Source organism: Martes martes, assembly GCF_963455335.1.
Source record: "Martes martes genome assembly, chromosome: 5".
Lineage (NCBI taxonomy): Eukaryota > Metazoa > Chordata > Mammalia > Carnivora > Mustelidae > Martes > Martes martes.
In genome coordinates, this window is record NC_137892.1 from 64,451,101 (window position 1) to 64,470,898 (window position 19,798).

At 43.2% G+C, this 19,798-nt stretch overlaps 1 protein-coding gene across 1 annotated transcript; it reads right to left on the bottom strand.

The window, feature by feature from the left end:
• Window positions 1–1,400: 1,400 nt before the first annotated feature.
• Window positions 1,401–19,798, bottom strand: F2R (coagulation factor II thrombin receptor). The gene is made up of 2 exons (XM_080804224.1): window positions 19,517–19,798; window positions 1,401–4,825 (listed from the first exon to the last, which is right to left on the bottom strand). The coding sequence occupies exons 1-2, from the start codon at window positions 19,602–19,604 to the stop codon at window positions 3,630–3,632; spliced, it is 1,284 nt and encodes a 427-aa protein (XP_080660350.1). The 5' UTR covers window positions 19,605–19,798; the 3' UTR covers window positions 1,401–3,629.

The window sequence follows — 19,798 nt, forward strand, 5'->3', positions numbered from 1 at the left end:
TCCAGGCCTCACACACTTAAAAAACTTGGTCACAAACACCACCACTTAATTTTTTCCACTTGATCTCAGAGCTCAAACTTCCTAAAAGATATACCAACACTTTTCTTAATTTCTTAACGTTTGCAGGTAAAACCTAAAATGTTCCATATTTATATTCAACAGCCAAATATTTTATTTCCTTAAAAATCCTATTTTTGACTTGGTTGGAAAAACAAGCATTTTTATGTTAAGGAAATTCAAGTGTGTGTGTGTGTGCACGTGTGTGCCCACATGTGTTTTAAAGATTTTATTTACTTATTTGAGAATGAGCAAGCAGGAGCAAGGGGAGGGGCAGAGGGAGAAGCAGACTCCCTGCTGAGCTGGAAGCCAGATGCAGGTCTCTATCTCAGGACCCTGAGATCATGCGGAGCCAAGAACAGATGCTTAACCAACCAAGCCGCCCAGGCACCCCCTCAAGTGTGTGTGTGTGTGTGTGTTTAACTTCAAAGTTATTTTGGAAAATAACAATAGAAGAATTGAAAGGTTACTTTCTGGTTAGGGCAGAGATCCTATTTCTGGTGGCCATGAGCTGGCCATGAGCTTCAATAGTTAATCCTGAAACATTTGCTGAGTGTCCAGGCCTCAGAAACTTAAGCTTGTGTACTAACTTAAACATTCTCTGTGTTCACAGAATTCTTCAACTGAAAACAGTTTTTCTGTTGATTATGAATCTAGATGTTATTAGAATGTCTCTTACTGACTTTCAACTCTCAGAAGTACTTACCATTTTACTTTTAATTCCCTCTCCCACCCCTGCCCCAGGGAGCACCGGACAACAAAGGACTGTTCCTCAAAGGACAGTCCTCCTTGGGGCTTCATGATAGCCTCCTGGCTCTGACAGGTAATTTGTTTTGCTCTTCCCTAGCAAAGAACTGTAGACTATTCATGGTGTCTACAACCCAGCATCTGAACATTCTCAATGATACCACCTTGTTTTCTTAAGAAAGGACTGAAAAAAAAAAAAAAAAGACAGAAAGTTCATCACCCAATTCCTTTGTTCTTCCAGATCCATTCTGCACACCCCAAGATGCAGACCTTTATGGACTAAGACACCCAGGTTCCCTTGACCTCTGGATTTGGGAGCAAGATCAGGTGGCACCAGCAGGAGGTCGGAGGGTTTAAGGACAGGAGGTTGGAGTATTCCTTTGCCACCCCTTTGGGCCTGCAGTGGTAATGGCCTCCCCTAATTGCTAGCACCTGAGGTGCTTCACCATCCCCTCGTGGTTCCCTGTCAGAATCTCTGCACTTTGCTTCTTTATTAAACAGTCTTCAGCTAAACCCTAAGACTTGGCCTTCCTCCAGTGGCTCTAAAGATAAAGTCTATTTATTTATTTATTTTTTCCAAATTTATTCCAAACAGATACCAAGCAAAATTTCATCTTTATTAATATAGGTTACATACATTTTTTTTAAAAAGAGAGAACATAAAAACAATCATATAAGGACAGACCAATAATAATAGTAATGATAGTCATATTATATCAGAGGTATTTTAATATTTGATTGAATAAACTAGTAAATCTCCACTGAGTTGGATAAAATACAGTAACTAAATTAATAAAATCAATGCTAAAAAATAAAATCAAAGCTAGCTTATACTTACATTATGTTATTTGATGTAAATTATTCTATGCCATTTGGAAATAGTTTGCTCTTTTACATAGGCAAAGCATTTGCCTTGGAACTTTACACTTTTCTTGTTTGTGTAAAAGGCCAACATTGCTTCATAAGAAAAAATATACACTTCAACTTAGCTTTCAAATATTTTGTGACATCCATGAGGATTTTCTGTACTTGATACTAATTAGGGAGTTAAAAAATGCTTTTAAAACTCTTAAAAAAAGTGAATGGAAAATACAGAATCATTTTCCTAGATTTCAAAGTCTACTTCATTTTCTTCTGTTATTTCTCATCAAACTGGCATAAGGACTCCTTTTTTAAAAAATTAGACTTAATTTATCAAACGCATTTGTAAATAAATCATGTCCAATCAATACAGACCAGTTGTTTTTAAAAAGATGTTTCCTGTAGTGTATTATGTTTTCATCTCAAGTTATAACCACAGGAAGCAGTAACCCAAATGTTCAATGTTTAACTGACAATCCTCTCTTATATGAAACTTGTGTGGTGACATCTCGCTAAAAAAAACTTCTTACAGAAGGACATATTTATTTATTATACAGTACACACTCTGCACTGGTCTACTTTGTTTTTCTTGATGGCTGGTCTCAGTCTTTCTCAACTCCGTATGCCCAGCACCCATCCCTGTGCCCAGAGCACAAAATGTGTGTTTCATGTTTGCTCCAAGAGTGTTTCCATTCCAGAATGCTCCTTGGGGTATAACTGCTGGAAGTGAGTGGGTCTTCTTTCTCTGTTCTTAAAATGGGCAGAGAGGTCTTTTATATCCATTATCTCCTGGGATAGCATGACCTACTTTGCCAATTTCGTTTTGTGTGTGTCTGTGTGTGTGTTCCAATAAAACTTTATTTACAAAAACAGGCAGCAGAATGGATTTGGCCTTCCATTGACAGTGTGCCAACTCCTCTGACTTAAAACAATGAACATTTTTTACCTCACACTGTTTCCACAGGTCAGGAATCTAGGCATATCTTAGTCCTGGCTCTCATGAGGTTGTAGTCCACTTGTGGCAGTGGTCATCTGAAGTCTTGACCAAAGCTGCTTCCAAGATTACTTTGCCAATTTCTAATAAACAAGAGAGTTCACAGCCACCCCTTGAGGGAACCTCAGGAGGACAGAGCAACCGTGGTGGTTCCAGTGCTGACCTCTGGGAGGCTCAGCTGGAGGCTTTTCTGGCCAGTCTGTGTCTGAAACAGCCCTGCTTTATATCTATTGCTTGGAGTCCCCCAGCTCAGGGCAGGTTACTTTGAAAGCCAACCTAAGGTCACCTGGGGGACCTATGCTCATTCTTGGTTTATAGACACAGAGTGTAAAACATCAAAAATGCTACCCCTATCATCTGTTTCCATAATTTAAAGAATTCAAACCTTGAAACGTTTGCAATGAGAAAGAGTAGAAATTTTTCTACACACAGATAGTACTGTCTTATCCCTTAATAACTTAAACATTGCTGTTGAACAATTTCAAAATACACTTATTTGCAAAAGCTGTGTAAGTCGAAACAACAGATTCCCTTCCTATTGGTGAACATCTTCAGATGCTCAGGGTTAAACTCCACCAACCGGAATGTTTCTTTCCTTAATCTCTGGTGGAAAAATGGGAGGGTTCCAAAGTGCCCATTCTATACTGCACTGCAAATGATACAAGTGCGTGTATACACACCTATATATGCACACATGCACATACATAGTAAGTCATAGTATCAGAATATGACATTCAGTTATTACTGTAGCACTGGCGATACACTCTTGGAATGACACTGTTTTCGATGTTTGTTATCTTTTCCTATAACTAACAAATAGATATGATCAATGGCTCTCATAAGAAAGAGGCATGCGAATCACAGATTTGTCATTTTTGATCATAAATACTTTTTTGGTGGGGACTAATAGAACCCTCAGGCTATTCGCTTTTTTAACCTCTTCTTTTTAACTCATCAGCAGTCCCTTTCCCTAAGTTAAGAGCTTTTTGTATATGCTGTTATTCAGGTGACTCGAGCAGGTATCCATTTTGCTGGCCATCAGCTGACCGCTGCTGTTGTAGCTGCTGGGATCAGAACTTTCCTTGCAGCATAAGATGCTGCAGAGGTACCTCTGGCACTCAGAAGAGGCATAATAGTAAATCAAGGGATCAATGCAACAGCTGATGCTGCTGACACAGGCACAGAGGAGGTAGGCAAAGTAGGCAGCCTCTGTCGTGGACTCCTGAGAAACGAAGGAGTAATGCAGAATCAGGAGGATGTTTGTGGGTCCAAAACAGAGGAGGAAGACGCAGAAAACAGCAAGCGACAGGAACAAAGCACGAGACTTCTTGCTCCGGTTGGCGACTGCGGAGGAGCTAAGGCATCGAATGATAGACACGTAACAGATGGTGGAAATGATCAGGGGCACAAAGAAGAAGACAGCAGAGAAGGCTAAGAAGTAATAGGCATAGTAGCCTTTGAGGAGGGTTACACTGAGCACGTCATGGCAGGTGGTGACGTTGAGCTCCGGCACTTGGGTGGTTTGCTCCTTGAGAAGGAGAGGCACCACCCCCGCAATGGCCAGAGCCCAGATGGCCAGACAAGTGAAGGAAGCCCTCCCCAGGGTACGCCAGGAGAGGGACTGGATGGGGTACACCACGGCCAAAAACCGGTCAATGCTTATGACCGTCATGAGCATGATGGAGGCGTACATGTTACAGTAAAAGGCTGCGGTGACAAAGCGACACATTTCGGAACCAAATCTCCAATCGCTGCCGGAAAAGTAATAGCTGATCTTGAACGGGAGCACCGACACGAAGAGCACGTCCGCCGTAGCCAGATGCAGCATGTACACCACAGCGGGCTTCTTGACCTTCATCTTCAAGATAAACACAACAATGGCCATGATATTCAGAGGAAGGCTTATGACAAACACGCCAGTGTAGACAGAGGGGATAAAAAGTGTCATCCAGGTGCTGGTAAGATACCCTGAGGCATCTTCTGAGATAAACACAGGGTGCAGTTTTTGAAGGGGATGGCTTATATTGATGGGGCTTTGTCTGTCTTCAGGGAACCTGCTCCTGTTTTTCTCCTCATCACCATCCAGTGGGAATGGTTCAAATATATCATTCTTAATCTTGAGAAAAAATGACCGGGGATCCACAGTAGCATTGGTTGCTTTTGACTCTTAAAAAACAAAACAAAACAAATTAAAAAGTCAAAAAGACAAAGAGAATACATTTTACTTTTATTCTTTTGTGCTCTTACTAGGAGAGGGGGTGGTAAAGAGCAAGCAATGCACAAATGGATTACAGACCTTATCAGGGAATTAGCTCACTTGAAATACTGTATAGCATTTTTTGTTGGCACAAGCAAACACTTAAAATTCTGCTCCTAGAAGGATTGAGGCAAACGACACACTTTCAGAGATACACCCTGAAGACATGAGAAAAGGCTGAGTGCCTGACATAAAGGAAAAAAGCAGTGACTTCTTTTCCATACTAGCCACCATCTCTATAAACAAATCCCTCCCAGGCTCTATGACTTCACTTTCCTCCACTCCACTTTTCCTCCAGGCCTTCATTTCCTCCATTTAGTTTGCAGACACCCCGGAAGCCCAGAGTTCCCATGGAAACATCTATGTAGAAAGGTGAGGGGACTTCTTAAATTATAGAGCTGAGCTAGAGGCAAATTCCGAGTAGGATGAAGGGCTCCCATTTCCATGGCCATCGTCCGTATGACAGTAGTCTTCCTCTACCATCTTTAGTTGGTTGACACCATAGGATGTTCCAAATCTCTCACCACATTTGGACCCAAACAACAGTTTCTTGGCTTATCTTTTAACATAACCACAAGGTGCACACCTCCTCAGTCATCGTCCTGTCTCCTTCCTGAGCAGGCCTGTGGAGGAGCAGGTGTTCTAGGCTGATGGCCTTCCTCAGCTAAGTTGCAGAAGGCTACAAGCATCAGGGCAGAGGCCAGGCCAATCAGGCTTTCTTGAGTGTCAACCAGATGTCAAAATAAAGGCTAGTTGCAAGCTTCCTCCTTTTATCACCCTCTTCCACCAAAAGCATCCACTTAAAACGTTCATCAGAGAAAGGCAACACTTAGCTGCTGTAATCCAACTGGCTTTTCCTTCTGAGGAGCTTTTGGTCAAATTCTGACAGTGAGGAGAGTTGGACAAAGAACTTTGGTGGGTCCTGGGAAGCTGAGGACCAGGGAGAGAAATCAGAGGGGAAGAAGTGCGAAGCCTCCATCACTGGGAGTGTCCACAACAAACACTGGACGTGCAGGTCACTTAGAAGTGATGTTAGAGTTTTCAAAATCTGGCTAGAAAGTGCATAAGCACAGTGGATTTTCAAACTTTTGGTTTTATTTTTCAGTGATGGACCCTTTGTGCAAACAAAAGCTTACACAGGGAGGCATAACGCAATAAGAGATAGTTCTAGTTCTGGAATGGATCTGTAAGGTCACTGGACCCAACCATCCCTTAGATGAAAATTAAAAACCCTTGACCTCCTTCCTCCCCCAAATCAATGACCTGACAGCATTTAGGTTCCCAAGGTGGTACAGAGGAGAGGAGAAATGAATCTTGAAAGAAAGGTGCCTGGTGACTTTCCTGTTTTCTTGTCTTTCATGGTTATCTTAAAAGGAGGCCAAAGTTCAAAGCCACAAAGGATAGCTAAAACCCAGATAGAAAACCCACACTTTCTGGCCTAAAGAACCAGAGGACAGAATCCAGGGCAACTGTAGTCACTGGAAAGTGAGGAGAGAACCCCAGAAAGGAAAAAAGTCAGAGAAGGGAGCCAGTCCCAAATTACAATGTGAATTTGCCCCAGGATTTGTCTGATTCTGGAACCATGCAAATGTAAGGAACGATGTAAAGCAGTTCTGCTAAAGACAGAAGAACCAAAGTGATATTTTTGCTCAAGATGGAGACTTTCCACTTTGAGTCCAATAAAATTAATTGCCTGCTAAAGCAAAAACGCCAAAATCCTTTGGAGAAATAAAACAAAATCCCGATTCTTTACAGTATGGCAATGTCCAGGGTGCAATTTCAAATCATTTGATACAAAAAGAAACAGAAAAATGTGACCCAGTGTCAAGAAAAAAAGATAATCAGTGGAAACCAATCCCAAGAAAACCCAGATGCTGGATTTAGCAGATAAGGACTCTGAAGGATGTGCTGCAATGAAGTAAAGGGAAATATCTTACTGAAATGGATTAAAAAAAAAAAAAAAGCTATCAGCAAAGAAACCAAGCAATGGAAATTCTAGAACTAGAAAGTAAAATACAATAAAATGGCATCTATTTCCAAAATAAGGAGCAAAGCTAGAATAGAAAAGGGCCTGGTGGTGAAAGGTGGAGGTCATGGCTGGGCTCCTGTAGGTGAAGGGGTAGTCTCTGACTCTGTGACAGTACATCTGTCACAAGGAAGGTCAAATGTATCCAGTGATGCACTTCGGAGAAAATAGGTATGACTGGATTGTTCCTCAAGGGTAAGAAACCATTCCTATTAATCTCTGAATCTCCAGTACCCTGCACATGGTAGGTAGTCGTTAAACTGGCTTTTAATCACAGATTTGCATTCTAATATTGGCTCTGCCAGGAGTCACTTAACCCCTCTGAACTCAGTCTTGGAATCGTTAAAGTGCGATTCCAGTACCTGTCTGACCTACAAATCTGGCAGCCACGTGTATCCCTTGTGAAGCAGGATATGTGCTTACTTCGTAAACTATACAAATTAATGTAAGAAATTAATCTTATCCTCCTCTTTTCACTTCAGTGCAACTTGCTTTTAGACTCAATTATTCGCTTACTCTTATTTTAAATTAAAATGGAATCTATGCTCTTCTTCCCTCCTATTTAGCAATACTTAGTTTTTCAGTATCATTAGGAAAATGAACAGACTGTAAAGTAGATAGCCCCAGCATTCAAAGCTGTAGATCAAATTTTAAATTCACAGCCTTTTCCAGAAGTATCCCTTTCTTCCCTCTGTTATGCACCTAACTTACTCAGAAAAGAATGAATGGGTTCTGGCATTTTATTTTATTTCATCTTTAAAAATGATTTTATTTATTTATTTGAGTAAGAGAAAGCCTGAGCAGGCCGAGGAGAAGGAGAAGCAGGCTTCCCACTGAGCGGGGAACCTGACTCGGGTATCAACCCCAGTACACTGGGATCATGACCTGAGCCATAGGCAGACGCTTAACAACTGAGCTACCCAGGTGACCGGGGTTCCAGCATTTTAATACCACAAAGATAAGTGTCCTTAAAAATGCTAATTCAGAAGAACCTGAAGATAACACAATTTTCCTCTGCACTTTGGGAACCTGGTTAGATTAACAACTTCTGTCATGCAAGGAGGGTAAAAGTACACACAGCGCACCCACAGACATGTTTGAATCCAGGCATTACCTAGAGGAACAATAAAATTTAAAAAGTACTGAAAACTCATAACTGAGCTTCTTAGATACTATCACTTTGTCCAAAAATAAAACTATCATTGGATTTTACTCTATATTTAGTACTCTGGCCTTAAATATTTGTTTTAAAACATTTCTTCACTGGCTAGGCCTTTTTAGGCAGGCAGTACGGTGTTTATAACAGAAACATTATATCCACTGAAACGTGAAATTTTTAGAGGCTAGAACTCAGGGAGAATGCATAATCCCTTGATTAAATACCATTAGCTAGGGTGTCACCTTTTCTTGTTCCTATAGGCTTTTGTGGAATTAAAAAATGTCAGCAAAAAAAAATTTTTTTTTAAATTTGAGTATACACCATCATCAAAGAAATAAACAAAACCAATTCCAAGCAATTAGACATATCCAACTAGCTCAAGCCCCTTAGGCTGCAATTTGGGTTTGCGTATCTCCCTTTTCCTCCCGTCCTGGCACAGCTCAGAGGTCAAGGAGAAAGTGCCTGTCAGTGTGCCAAAAGCTCTTGTAATTCATCTGCTGTTGTTATTAAGCTATGGTTTCCCATACAAAGAAAGCAGCTCAGGTCCTAAAATCAGTTCTCATGCTTCTTGTTAAGTTTTACTCAATTTAGTTTTCTCTTAAATGGCTCTAAAGTAGTTCTGTGATTCAATGTGGCAAACTGCTAAGTGCTTCAATATAGACTAACTCCGGAGAATTTTAAAAATTAGAAAGTCAGGCAAGGCTTCTGTCTTTGAAAAGATTTGGCTTGGAAGCAAAGTGGTGACTATATGTGCATTATTAAGGTCCGACGTGATGCTGGGATTTATACCACGCCAGCCTCCCCCGAAGCACTGGCCTTGGTTCTGACTCTGAGTTCTGCCCCACAGGGCTCATGAATTAACAAAGCAGAAGTCCCAGAACCTTGCCCACATTCCCACACAGCGCAGAACAGCTGTACCCTGCACTTCCCCACAAGGGTATCCACACTACATGCTAAAGAGAAATAAAGAAGACAATGATGGAAAATTAATAGAAACATAGTAATTCCATCAAATGGAAAACAATAGTATTACTGCAACACTCCACTGCCTCAAGGGCATATGCACACCATTTTCTAATGCAAAGATCGAGTGTATCCGAAGGAAACTGCTGGTTCCGGATCTGGGGTAGGAAATCTACAAGATGAGCCCTGAACATCTCTAAAGAATATTAGGGTCAATTCTCTTACACCGTACACAAAGATAAACTCGAAATGGATAAAAGACCTCAACGTGAGACAGGAATCCATCAGAATCCTCGAGGAGAACATAGGGAGTAACCTCTTTGATATCAGCCATAGCAAGTTCTTTCAAGATATGTCTCCAAAGGCGAAGGAAATAAAGGCAAAGATGAACTTCTGGGACTTCATCAAGATAAAAAGCTTCTGCACAGCAAAAGAAACAGTCATCAAAACAAAGAGGCAACCCACGGAATGGGAGAAGATATTTGCAAATGACAGTACAGATAAAAGGTTGATATCCAGGATCTATAAAGAACTCCTCAAACTCAACACACACAAAACAGATAATCATATCAAAAAATGGGCAGAAGATATGAACAGACACTTCTCCAATGAAGACATACAAATGGCTACCAGACACATGAAAAAATGTTCATCATCACTAGCCATCAGAGAGATTCAAATCAAAACCACATTGAGATACCACCTTACACCAGTTAGAATGGCCAAAATTAGCAAGACAGGAAACAACGTATGTTGGAGAGGATGTGGAGAAAGGGGAACCCTCTTACACTGTTGGTGGGAATGCAAACTGGTGCAGCCACTTTGGAGAACAGTGTGGAGATTCCTCAGGAAATTAAAAATAGATCTTCCCTATGACCCTGCAATTGCACTGCTGGGTATTTACCCCAAAGATACAGATGTAGTGAAAAGAAGGGCCATCTGTACCCCAATGTTTATAGCAGCAATGGCCACGGTCGCCAAACTGTGGAAAGAACCAAGATGCCCTTCAACGGATGAATGGATAAGGAAGATGTGGTCCATATACACTATGGAGTATTATGCCTCCATCAGAAAGGACGAATACCCAACTTTTGTAGCAACATGGACAGGACTGGAAGAGATTATGTTGAGTGAAATAAGTCAAGCAGAGAAAGTCAAGTATCATATGGTTTCACTTATTGGTGGAGCATGACAAATAATATAGAGGACAAGGGTAGATGGAGAGGAGAAGGGAGTTGAGGGAAATTGGAAGGGGAGGTGAACCATGAGAGACTATGGACTCTGAAAAACAACCTGAGGGTTTTGAAGGGGCGGGGTGGGAGGGTGGGGGAACCAGGTGGTGGGTATTAGGGAGGGCACAGATTGCATGGAGCACTGGGTGTGGTGAAAAAACAATGAATACTGTTACGCTGAAAATAAATAAAAAATTAAAAAAAAAAAAATTTAAAAAAAAAAAAAAAAAAAGAATATTAGGGTCAGGTCAGAAAGACTCTGGAGCTAATCTGAAGGGGGGGGGGGCTGGCCAAGGTGTGACACTGATTCAAGAGAATAAGGACAAAAGTGAATTGAAACATTTGAAACATGTCATATATGTTAAGATCCATGAATTCATACTGATACTCAAAGGAAAATGACGCATCATTTTTGGCCACCTTTAGAGGGAATTAGGGGGCCCTATATGAAAATTGGTAAATAAAAGCAAGATTCAAGCACTTATTCTGCCTTTTCTACATAAATGATATTTCAGGGCAACAAGTTAATGACAGAAAGTTTTCTTTATAAAGTAATTCCAGCTCCTATGGGGTGCCTGGGTGGCTCAGTCGGTTAAGTGTCTGTCTTCGGCTCTGGTCGTGATCCCAGGGTTCTGGGATCAAGTTCCACATCGGGCTCTCTGTTCAGTGGAGAGCCTGCTTCTCCCACTCCTTCAGACTGCTGCTCTGCCTACTTGTGCTCTCTAATCTGTCAAATAAATCAAATCTTAAAAAAGAATAATAATTCTAGCTCCTAAATGCAGAAATAATGACAGATTTAGGAAAGCATCATTCGCAAGCTCTTGGTGAACTAATGGACTGAGTCTGATCACCAGTGGTCACTAAAACCACTGGGTGAACCGTAGACAGAGAATTTCCTAAGAGCTGGAGCAAGTGGGCAGTGCCTGAATCTCCTGCGTATTCGATCTTCAGATACAAAAAGAGTTCTGAGATGCATCAGGAAGTACACAGCATCGCTGCTGATACAGTCTTGCAAAAAACTAAGCCCGAATCTGAATGGGCCTCCCGCTGTACCTACCACGTGACAGAAACGCCAAGGACAGACGGGCGTGCTACGTGCTCTACCGAATACCCCCACGTGATGTGGTGGGCTGGATGCAGGGTGCAGGGGAGGCTCCACAACAAATGTTTCTTTGAAAAATAAACAGCATTGAGAAAGGAGGAGAGGGGAAACAGTTACAGATTAAAAGAGATTTAAGAGACACATCAACCAGATGCAGTGGTTGGCCTTGTTTGATCCTGATTCCAATACAACAATGGTAAAAGGGCATTTATGAGACAAGCAACGAAATCTGAATGCTGACTGAACAGTGTAAAATGTTAAGAAACTGATATTCATCTTTTTAGGTAATACAGTGGTATTATGGTTACATATTTAAAAAAGAGGGGCGCCTGGGTGGCTCAACTGGTTAAGTGTCTGCCTTTGTCTCAGGTCATGATCTCGGGGTCCTGGGATCGAGCCCTGTTGAGCAGGGAGCCTGCTTCTCCCTCTCCTTCTGCCCCCCACCCCAGCTTGTGTGCACTCTTTCTCTCTCAAATAAATAAATAAAATCTTAAAAAATAATAAAAATAAAAAAGAGTTCTAGGGGTACCTGGGTGGCTCAGTTGGTTAGGTGTCTGACTTCTGCTCGGGTCATGATCTCAGGGTCTTGGGATGGAGCCCTGAGTGGGGCTCCCTGCTGAGTGGAAAGTCCGCTTGTTTCTCACCCTCTGCCCCTTACCCTGCTCATGCGCTCTTTCAAATAAATAAATAAAATCTTTAAAAAAAAATTCTTATTTCTGAGGATATATACCAATGTATTTATGGATGAAATGACATATATGTCTGGGATTTGCTTTAAAGTTGTCTAGTTGAGGGAGAAGAAGAGTGGGGTGTAGATAAAACAAGATATGGGGAGTAATTATATAGTTTACTTTTCAGTATATTTGAAAATTTTCCTAATTAATGGGAAAAAAACCCCCAGATACTATATGCATATTTACTTACCACTAGAAACTAAGGACAAAGGCTTTTACTTTTGTTTTGCTTTTGTCTCAGTCTTGACGGAATAAAGTTCTTGAACGTTTGCATGAAGAGTTGTTTTTGTTTTTTTGTTTTTTTTGGGTTTTTTTTGTTTTTTTTTTTTTTTGAGAGAGAAAGAGCATGCACAAGAAAGGGGAGGGGCAGAGAGGAAGAGAGAGAGAATCTCAAGCCAGCTCCAGGCTGAGCACAGAACCAGATGTAAGGCTTGATGTCTGGACTCTGATATTGTGACGTGAGCTGAAATCAATAGCCAGACACTTAACTGACAAGAGCCACCCAGGTGCTCTCAGGAACCCACTTTTACATTTAATAAATTCATGTGATACCAACTCCTCAAAGGCTTTTCTGGAATTCGGAGAAACTGTTATGAAAAACACTTGACATCTGTTGAATACCTACTATGTGCTATGTATTTCATACCTTATCTCATGTAACTAACATTTCTACAAGAAAATCATTATAATCCCTGCTTTATGGGCAACATGCAGAGGCACAGATAAGCTAAGTAACTAATCCAAACATAGAATTAGTAAGTGGCGGGGCCAGGGTTTGAACCTTGATATTCTTAGCTCCAAAGCTCATATCCTTTGAACCACACCACATTACCCTGTCTCTTTACAAGACTTGAGATTTGGGGGTACCTGGGTGGCTCAGTTGGTTAAGTGTCTGCCTTTGGCTCAGGTCATGATCCTGGGGTCTTGGGATCAAGCCCCTGCATTGGGCTCCCTCCGTCCTCCCCCTTGCTCATACTCTCTCTCATGCACAATTTCTCTCTCTCCCTCTCTCTCAAAATAAATAAAAAAATCTTTTTTTTTTTTAAGATTTTATTTATTTATCTGACAAACAGAGATCACAAGTAGGCAGAAATGCAGGCAGAGAGAGAGAGGGAAGCAGACTCCCTGCTGAGCAGAGAGCCCGATGCGGGGCTCGATCCCAGGACCCTGGGATCATGACCTGAGCCGAAGGCAGAGGATTTATTTTCCTCTAACCATTTCACCAAATAAATGAATTTGTCTACCCTTGTAACTACAGCAGGCAGTACCTGACCATACGAATATGTAACTTAAGTTGATGATGTCCATGGCCATTGCCTGGGAATTCAGGAGTCCTGCTGACCTTGGAGACATACCAATCACATGCTAGTAACCTAGTGCTCACAGACACATCGCTTGTGGTAGAGAGACGTTCAAGGACAAAACAGAAAAACAAATCTTTAAAACAGGGTTCAAGATGGGGCAGAAGCAAAAGGAGTAAGCAAACAAAAATCTCTGCTATGGGAAAACCAGAATTAAAGGTAGAATAAGGTAAGCACTGAGTGCAGGGCTAAGAAAAGGTGGCCAGTATCAGAGGCTGCTTCTCCTACTAGCCCACCTCCTGGAGCAGGGACTTGGCTGGAAGCATAGGTGAGCAAGCCCAGCTGGGAGAGGGGAGACAGGGGACAGGGGAACACAAGGTCAAGACAACCAGGAAATTAAAATGTCAGTGCTCTCAGGCGGAACAGGCGCAAGGATGACAGAAGAGAAGGATGTGGGACCCTGGCCTGTAGCGTCCCGGAGTTCAGGGCCTGACGTGTGGGGTTAGGGCAGTAGCGGTCCTCTCTGGGACCTGTTCTGATTCACTGGCTTTTCCCATTCTACCAGGCCTGTTTTGCACCAAAAGTTACAGGCCCTGAGCTCCACGTCCTGGGAATGTTGCTCTACAAAACAAGCTAAAACGAAAACTAATTCACATAAAGGATGTTAATAATCAGCAATTCCTCCCGGTACCAAGCTGTCTCTGTTCCTAACCCCGCCCGAATCCCACTGCGGTTTGTAAACCTGAACTCAAATAAAGTAGATTCTAGACTGTGATAGCAACTATCATAAACGGCACTTCCTGGAAAGCAAACTCTTCTTGTAAAGCTAGTAAGGCTGTCAATTCTGCTAACCACGGGACAATTCACTGGGCTTGCTACACTAGGTTTTAAATGATAGTGGAGACTTCATAATGGTTATGACATCAGTTTACAGGGTTTAATAAGCATTTAAAAAAATGGAATAGTGTAAAAAATATTGGAATGCATAGTACGAGGTAAAGGCGGGTACGGTTTGGTAGTTTTGTTTCAAATCTACATATACACAATTGCCCATGCATATTTACTGCAGACATACACAACTACTGTGTCACAATGTATATTACTTACAGTCTATTCTGCTGGCTAGCAAAAAATGAAAATACTCGAAAACACTATCCTACAATACTATAATACCTGACTTCTAATTAATTCATCACGGACTTGAAATATAGATGATAGAATGTCCTTTCTTAAAGCTAAATAAATTTGTTTGCACATGCAAATTACAGGTTACTCCTGTTATTTCAAAGGGCAGATTCTTTTTTTTTTTTTAGATTTTTATTTATTTATTTATTTGACAGACAGAGATCACAGAGGTAGGCAGAGAGACAGGCAGAGAGAGAGTGGAGGAAGCAGGCTCCCCGCCAAGCAGGGAGCCTGATGCGGGGCTCAATCCCAGGACCCTGGGATCATGACCTGGGCCGAAGGCAGAGGCCTAACCCACTGAGCCACCTAGGTACCCCAAATTCTTTTGAACCTAAATAAAGAATGCATAAAGGACATAATGGCCTTTTCTGGTGATAAAACTTCATTAGATGCTCTGGGATGGAGGAGAAGGAGGCTGTAACTTCAGTGGCAAGTACCGTCACAAGATCAGTGTGGGAGAGAGTGTTTCAAGGCAGTGAAAGCTCTTATCCAGAAAAAAAAAAATCTCAGCCTATAGAGAGCTATTTGCTGTGAGAGTTCCTAGGCATAAACAAGAGAGGGCAAAAGGCAGAATGAAAGAAACCTCAAAAGAGGGAAATAAACAAAATTCTGAATGTTGAAACTGTGGAGCCCCCAATACCAGCATCATAGTAAAAAATAAACCAAGGCTGTGGTTCCTAAGGACCCTTCTAGGGTGTTTTTCTAAGTATTCATAGCAAAGGGGGTGCCCCCACACTTATGAAAACTAGTGAAAGGGGAGTCCTCCAGACCCAAAAGGCTACATACTGTATACTGCCATTTATATGAAATGCAGAGAAGTAGTAAAATCACATAGGGAAAAAAAAAAAAAAGCAAATCTGTGGTTGCCAAAGACTGGGGGGAAGGAGAATGCATATTAAGTGCTTAAGGAGTACTGGGCTTGTTTTGGGGTGATGGAAATACTTTGGAAGTAGACAGGGGTGGTGATTATAAAATACTGTAAGTGTACCAAACACCACTAAAGACGGTATATTTTAAGATGGTTACTTTAAGATGGTTAATTTAATACTATGTGAATTTTACCTCAATTAAAAAATACAGGAAAGAAAGGAGTTCTGAGGTGAAAGAGAGATGTGTGTCTAAATGGAGGTGGGGGAAGATTAGAAACCTACGGTTGTGGGGACTCCATTGTCCCTGTGGAACTCCACCCAGCTCAAGGCTCAGCTGAGTTCCAGTGTGTGATGGTGACAAGGACAAAGATGAACTGGCTGAGGGAGGGGAAGGGGTAGAAAGGGCACGGGGACAAAGACTGGTCAGAAGCATTTTGGAAAAGGAGCAAATGCAGAGCTGCTGAGAAAGTGCAAGTTAGGGTTCATAGCACACCAATCCATTTAGACATAAAGGGCAGAGAGATGCTGAATTAGAAAGACAGAGAGAGGGATGGAAAAGCATCCAACAGAGAGGACATGAGAATATTCCTGAGAAAGGGCCCCAATGCCTCAAAAACATTCTCTCATACAAAGGAGGAGTGGACTAACTTAGGGGGCAACATACTATCTCCATATGTCCTATAAAAGTAAAGTCAAAGGCATTAGGGAATGAAAAAAAATGAATGAATAAGGGAGAAAGAGAGAGATAAGGAAGAAACTAATTTAGATAGATATTAGAGTAGAAATTTACTTCTTGCTATTTCCTAAGAAATTTGGCTTTCAGGCTTTATAGAGGTTTCTGGTCCGCTTAGAACAGAATCATTGTCCTGTTTTGTGTCTTTTGTTGTTTAGGCTTAGGACCACAGTCTCTCAGTAACAGCCAATTAATTAGCATATTCATGAGTAGGGATCTCCATTTATAGCTTGTCTTATCATGTGTTTGCAAAAGTAAATAGCAGGAGACCACCACCCAATCATAAATGTTCACTAAACACCTCCATGTGCTAGGCCTGGGCTACAGACCAATGGGGTGCAGACCTCGCCCTCTAGGGATCCTGGGGAGCACAGGAGAGTTACTCTTCTCTACAGCTGGGCATCCAGACGGTGTCCTCTCTACCGGGTTGGATAGAGAAAGCCTGCATTTAGGAAAGACAGGCCTTTAGTCAAACACCAGTTCTACTTCTTGCTAGACTTGGAACTTAACCATTTTGGACCTATTTATCTACCTGTAAAATGGGGATGACATCTACTCAAAGGATTGTCGCGAGGAACAAACAAGATCCTATAGGTAAGGCACCTAAGCAGGATGCTGCTGTAGAAGGTGCTTGATACAGAGTGGCTGTTTTTAATTAAATGTGAACAAGTGGGGTGTAAAGGGGGGGCATTCTGGCCAGTGACAATGGCAGGGGGATAGATGTCACAGAGAGCATAGCTCCTTGGAGGAGGAACTGGTAGGGCTGGGTGGAGTGTAGGGAATCTAACAGGTTATGTAACAGAGGGGGCTGGGTAGAGGCTCTGGACCCATCCTGCAAGGGGAAGGGCACCTCACTCTATGCTAAGGAAAGGGGCTTGGGCCTGTGGGCGGCCAGGTAGCACAGAGATCTCCCACCCAATCCCCCCTGCCACAGTCACTATCAGCGATTCTTGAACCCTTTCATCCTCCAGATCCTTATAAAATTTACAAACAGCACCTCTCGGATGCTGGCCCTCTTTGAGGAAGGCAAGTCATCTCACACTGTCTGGACAAAGGAAAGTAAACTCGTTAATGAACTTAAGAATTTCTCAACAGCCATTTGCTGAATGGACACTGGTTCTGGACTTCTGGGGATAAATGGAAGTTTATAATCTTGGCCGGGGAGATGAGATACCCACATAGTGATGGTACAGCAAATGCCAAAACGAATGGGGCCCAAAAAGTCCCAAGAGCTTCTGGAAAGCTCAAACTGGTGGGCAGGGCGAGCATGAAGGGTCTTCCCATGCCTTGGGTCTTACAATTCCTCCCTAACAGCTAGTTATGACAGACACTCTTTAGAGCTGCCTGTGAACCGTGATAAGAAGAAGCAGACCTATTTTTAGTTGATTTTATTAGTGATTTAAACTCTCTGAGGACAAGGCCCCACTTACTTCCTGGATGCAGGGCCCCTTTCTCCGTTTGAATTTTGGTATACTGTCTCCAAGCCTTAGTTTCAGGATGCCAACAAGGAATAAACACCCGCCTTAACAGTGTCTTCTGAGAGGGTGAAATCAGATAATTCGAGGTACAAATGCCTCCCAGCCCAGGGTTTGACACAGAAGAGGACACTTAGCACTGGCTCTTTCTCCTTTCTCATCCTCCTTTCTTCTTTCTCTCCCAAAGTGGTTCCAGAATCCAGTGTAGATAAATTAGCCAACGTTTGTTTAGTTATCTGTATATACTAGCTTGTCCATCTTAGCATACACCTTCTCTGTTCACAAGGATGAAAGCAGAGCACAAACAGCAGCTTTAACTTCACTTCCTAACCTGCACCAAGAATCTTCCGTGGGGGGGAGGGGCATTGCAAGGAAGGGTGACTACAGGTGATCAGCGCTGATACAAACTTATTCCCGACCCCACCATCCAAATCTCAAACAACAATTTGTATTCTCAAGAGCTTGGCCCAAAATAATAGCACAAAGTCACATAACACAGCATCCATAACATCATACAGTTTTCAGTTCTCCATGTTTCCCCAAACACCCCAGGAGACAATGCAAATGTTATCCGCAGCAGCTCAGGGAGCTGCTGCAAAACCGGGCCCCTCTCTAGAGATGGGAGTTTCCCCAAAACACCGCTGACAAACTCACCCTGAGAAAAGACGGAGAGCAGAGAAAACACTATCTTTGTCACCTCTTCTTCATGCATCTACACTAGTTCCAGTGTGAAAACAATGTAAAGGACACACTCTGTCCCTGATAAAAAAACTAGCTAGAATCTCTTTCTACTGGGGGACAAAGTGCTAGAAGCTTACAAAGCACTATCGCTGTAAAGAAACTGAAACTTTTTCCCCCTCAGTTTCTAACTAGTGTCTTTACCAGTTAAAACCAACTTTTCTGTCCTGCTTTTACGGGGGGGAAAGTTTGGAAAATATATTTATTTGCTCAAGTAGCCCGATACTTAAAAATACACTCTGGGTTGGAACTGTATTCTAGGTAAGCAACTTCTTCCCTGCACCATGCCAGAAACAGAAATACTGAAAGCCCAGAGTGTCTAAGGGAGCCGGGTTCTGGGGAAGAAGGAATCTCTTTCCTCAACTCAACTTGGAAGACCTGGTTCTAGGTAACCAAATCTCGGGGCCACCATCACAATCACTGCCACCGCCGCCTGTGGTGGACCCTGTTATCACCCCATATTCTGCACCATGAGCACGTCCCATACACAAGACTCGTGTTAGAGGCTGCCCGTACTGATGTTCTACTAAACGCCCACGGTACTCAGCTTTTCTCCACACCCCTATAAAATGTGCAAGAAAAACAGTTTTCCAACAAAACAAAACTTCAACGGGAGCCCTGTTCCACTTTACATTGAAAGGGCCAGAACCCTGACTGGTGGAACAATGTGAGACCCGTTCTTTTTGGGGTGGTCCTGGGAGAAACAGATCACACAGTGCAACAGATGCAATGGGGGACCAGGCGCCTCAGGCGTCCCCAGAAAAATCTGACCTCTTCCTCCTCCTCCCTATCCAACACCACGTCTCAGGAAGGCTGCACCTTTCGAAACCAAGTCCAAAAGAACAGGGGTCATAATCCCCGCCTGTATTTGACTGGGGGAGACTCTGGAAATCAGCTCAAATACCTGCTTGGCTTCTGGAGGAACCTGAGGCGGAGGGCGCGGCCAGGGGCACCCCCACCCCCAGTCGAGAAGGCTCAGCCTGGACCCATTTAGTCCCCCCATCCCCCCCCCCCCCCATCCCGCGGGGGCCTCCGCTGCGGAGCCGACAGCGGGCCGGGAGGGAATACCGGGGCAGCTCTCACCGGGCTTGCGGCCTCGGGTGCGGGCCGACAGCAGGGGGCCGCACAGACTGAGTCCGGCGGCCACGAGCAGCAGCCGCCGAGGCCCCATTGTCCGGAGGTTCGGCGCGGCTCGGGTGGACTGCCCAGCCTCCCAGCGGCTCGCGCTCCGTGCGCTCTCCCTCCGGCCGCGGGGTCTAGCCGCCGGCCGCGGCGCACTCGGTGCGAGCCGGCAGATCGCTCGCTGCCCCGGGACAGAAGGAGGACGCTCGCGTCGCCCCGCGGACTGGCGTGTCCCGTGGCGAG

Bases quoted from the DNA above. Each gene is read 5' to 3' on its own strand.
- F2R (XM_080804224.1), bottom strand. From the start codon at position 19,604: ATGGGGCCTCGGCGGCTGCTGCTCGTGGCCGCCGGACTCAGTCTGTGC. The intron at 4,826-19,516 runs GTGAGAGCTGCC...TTGTTTTTTAAG, and splicing joins CACCCGAGGCCGCAAGCCCG to AGTCAAAAGCAACCAATGCT.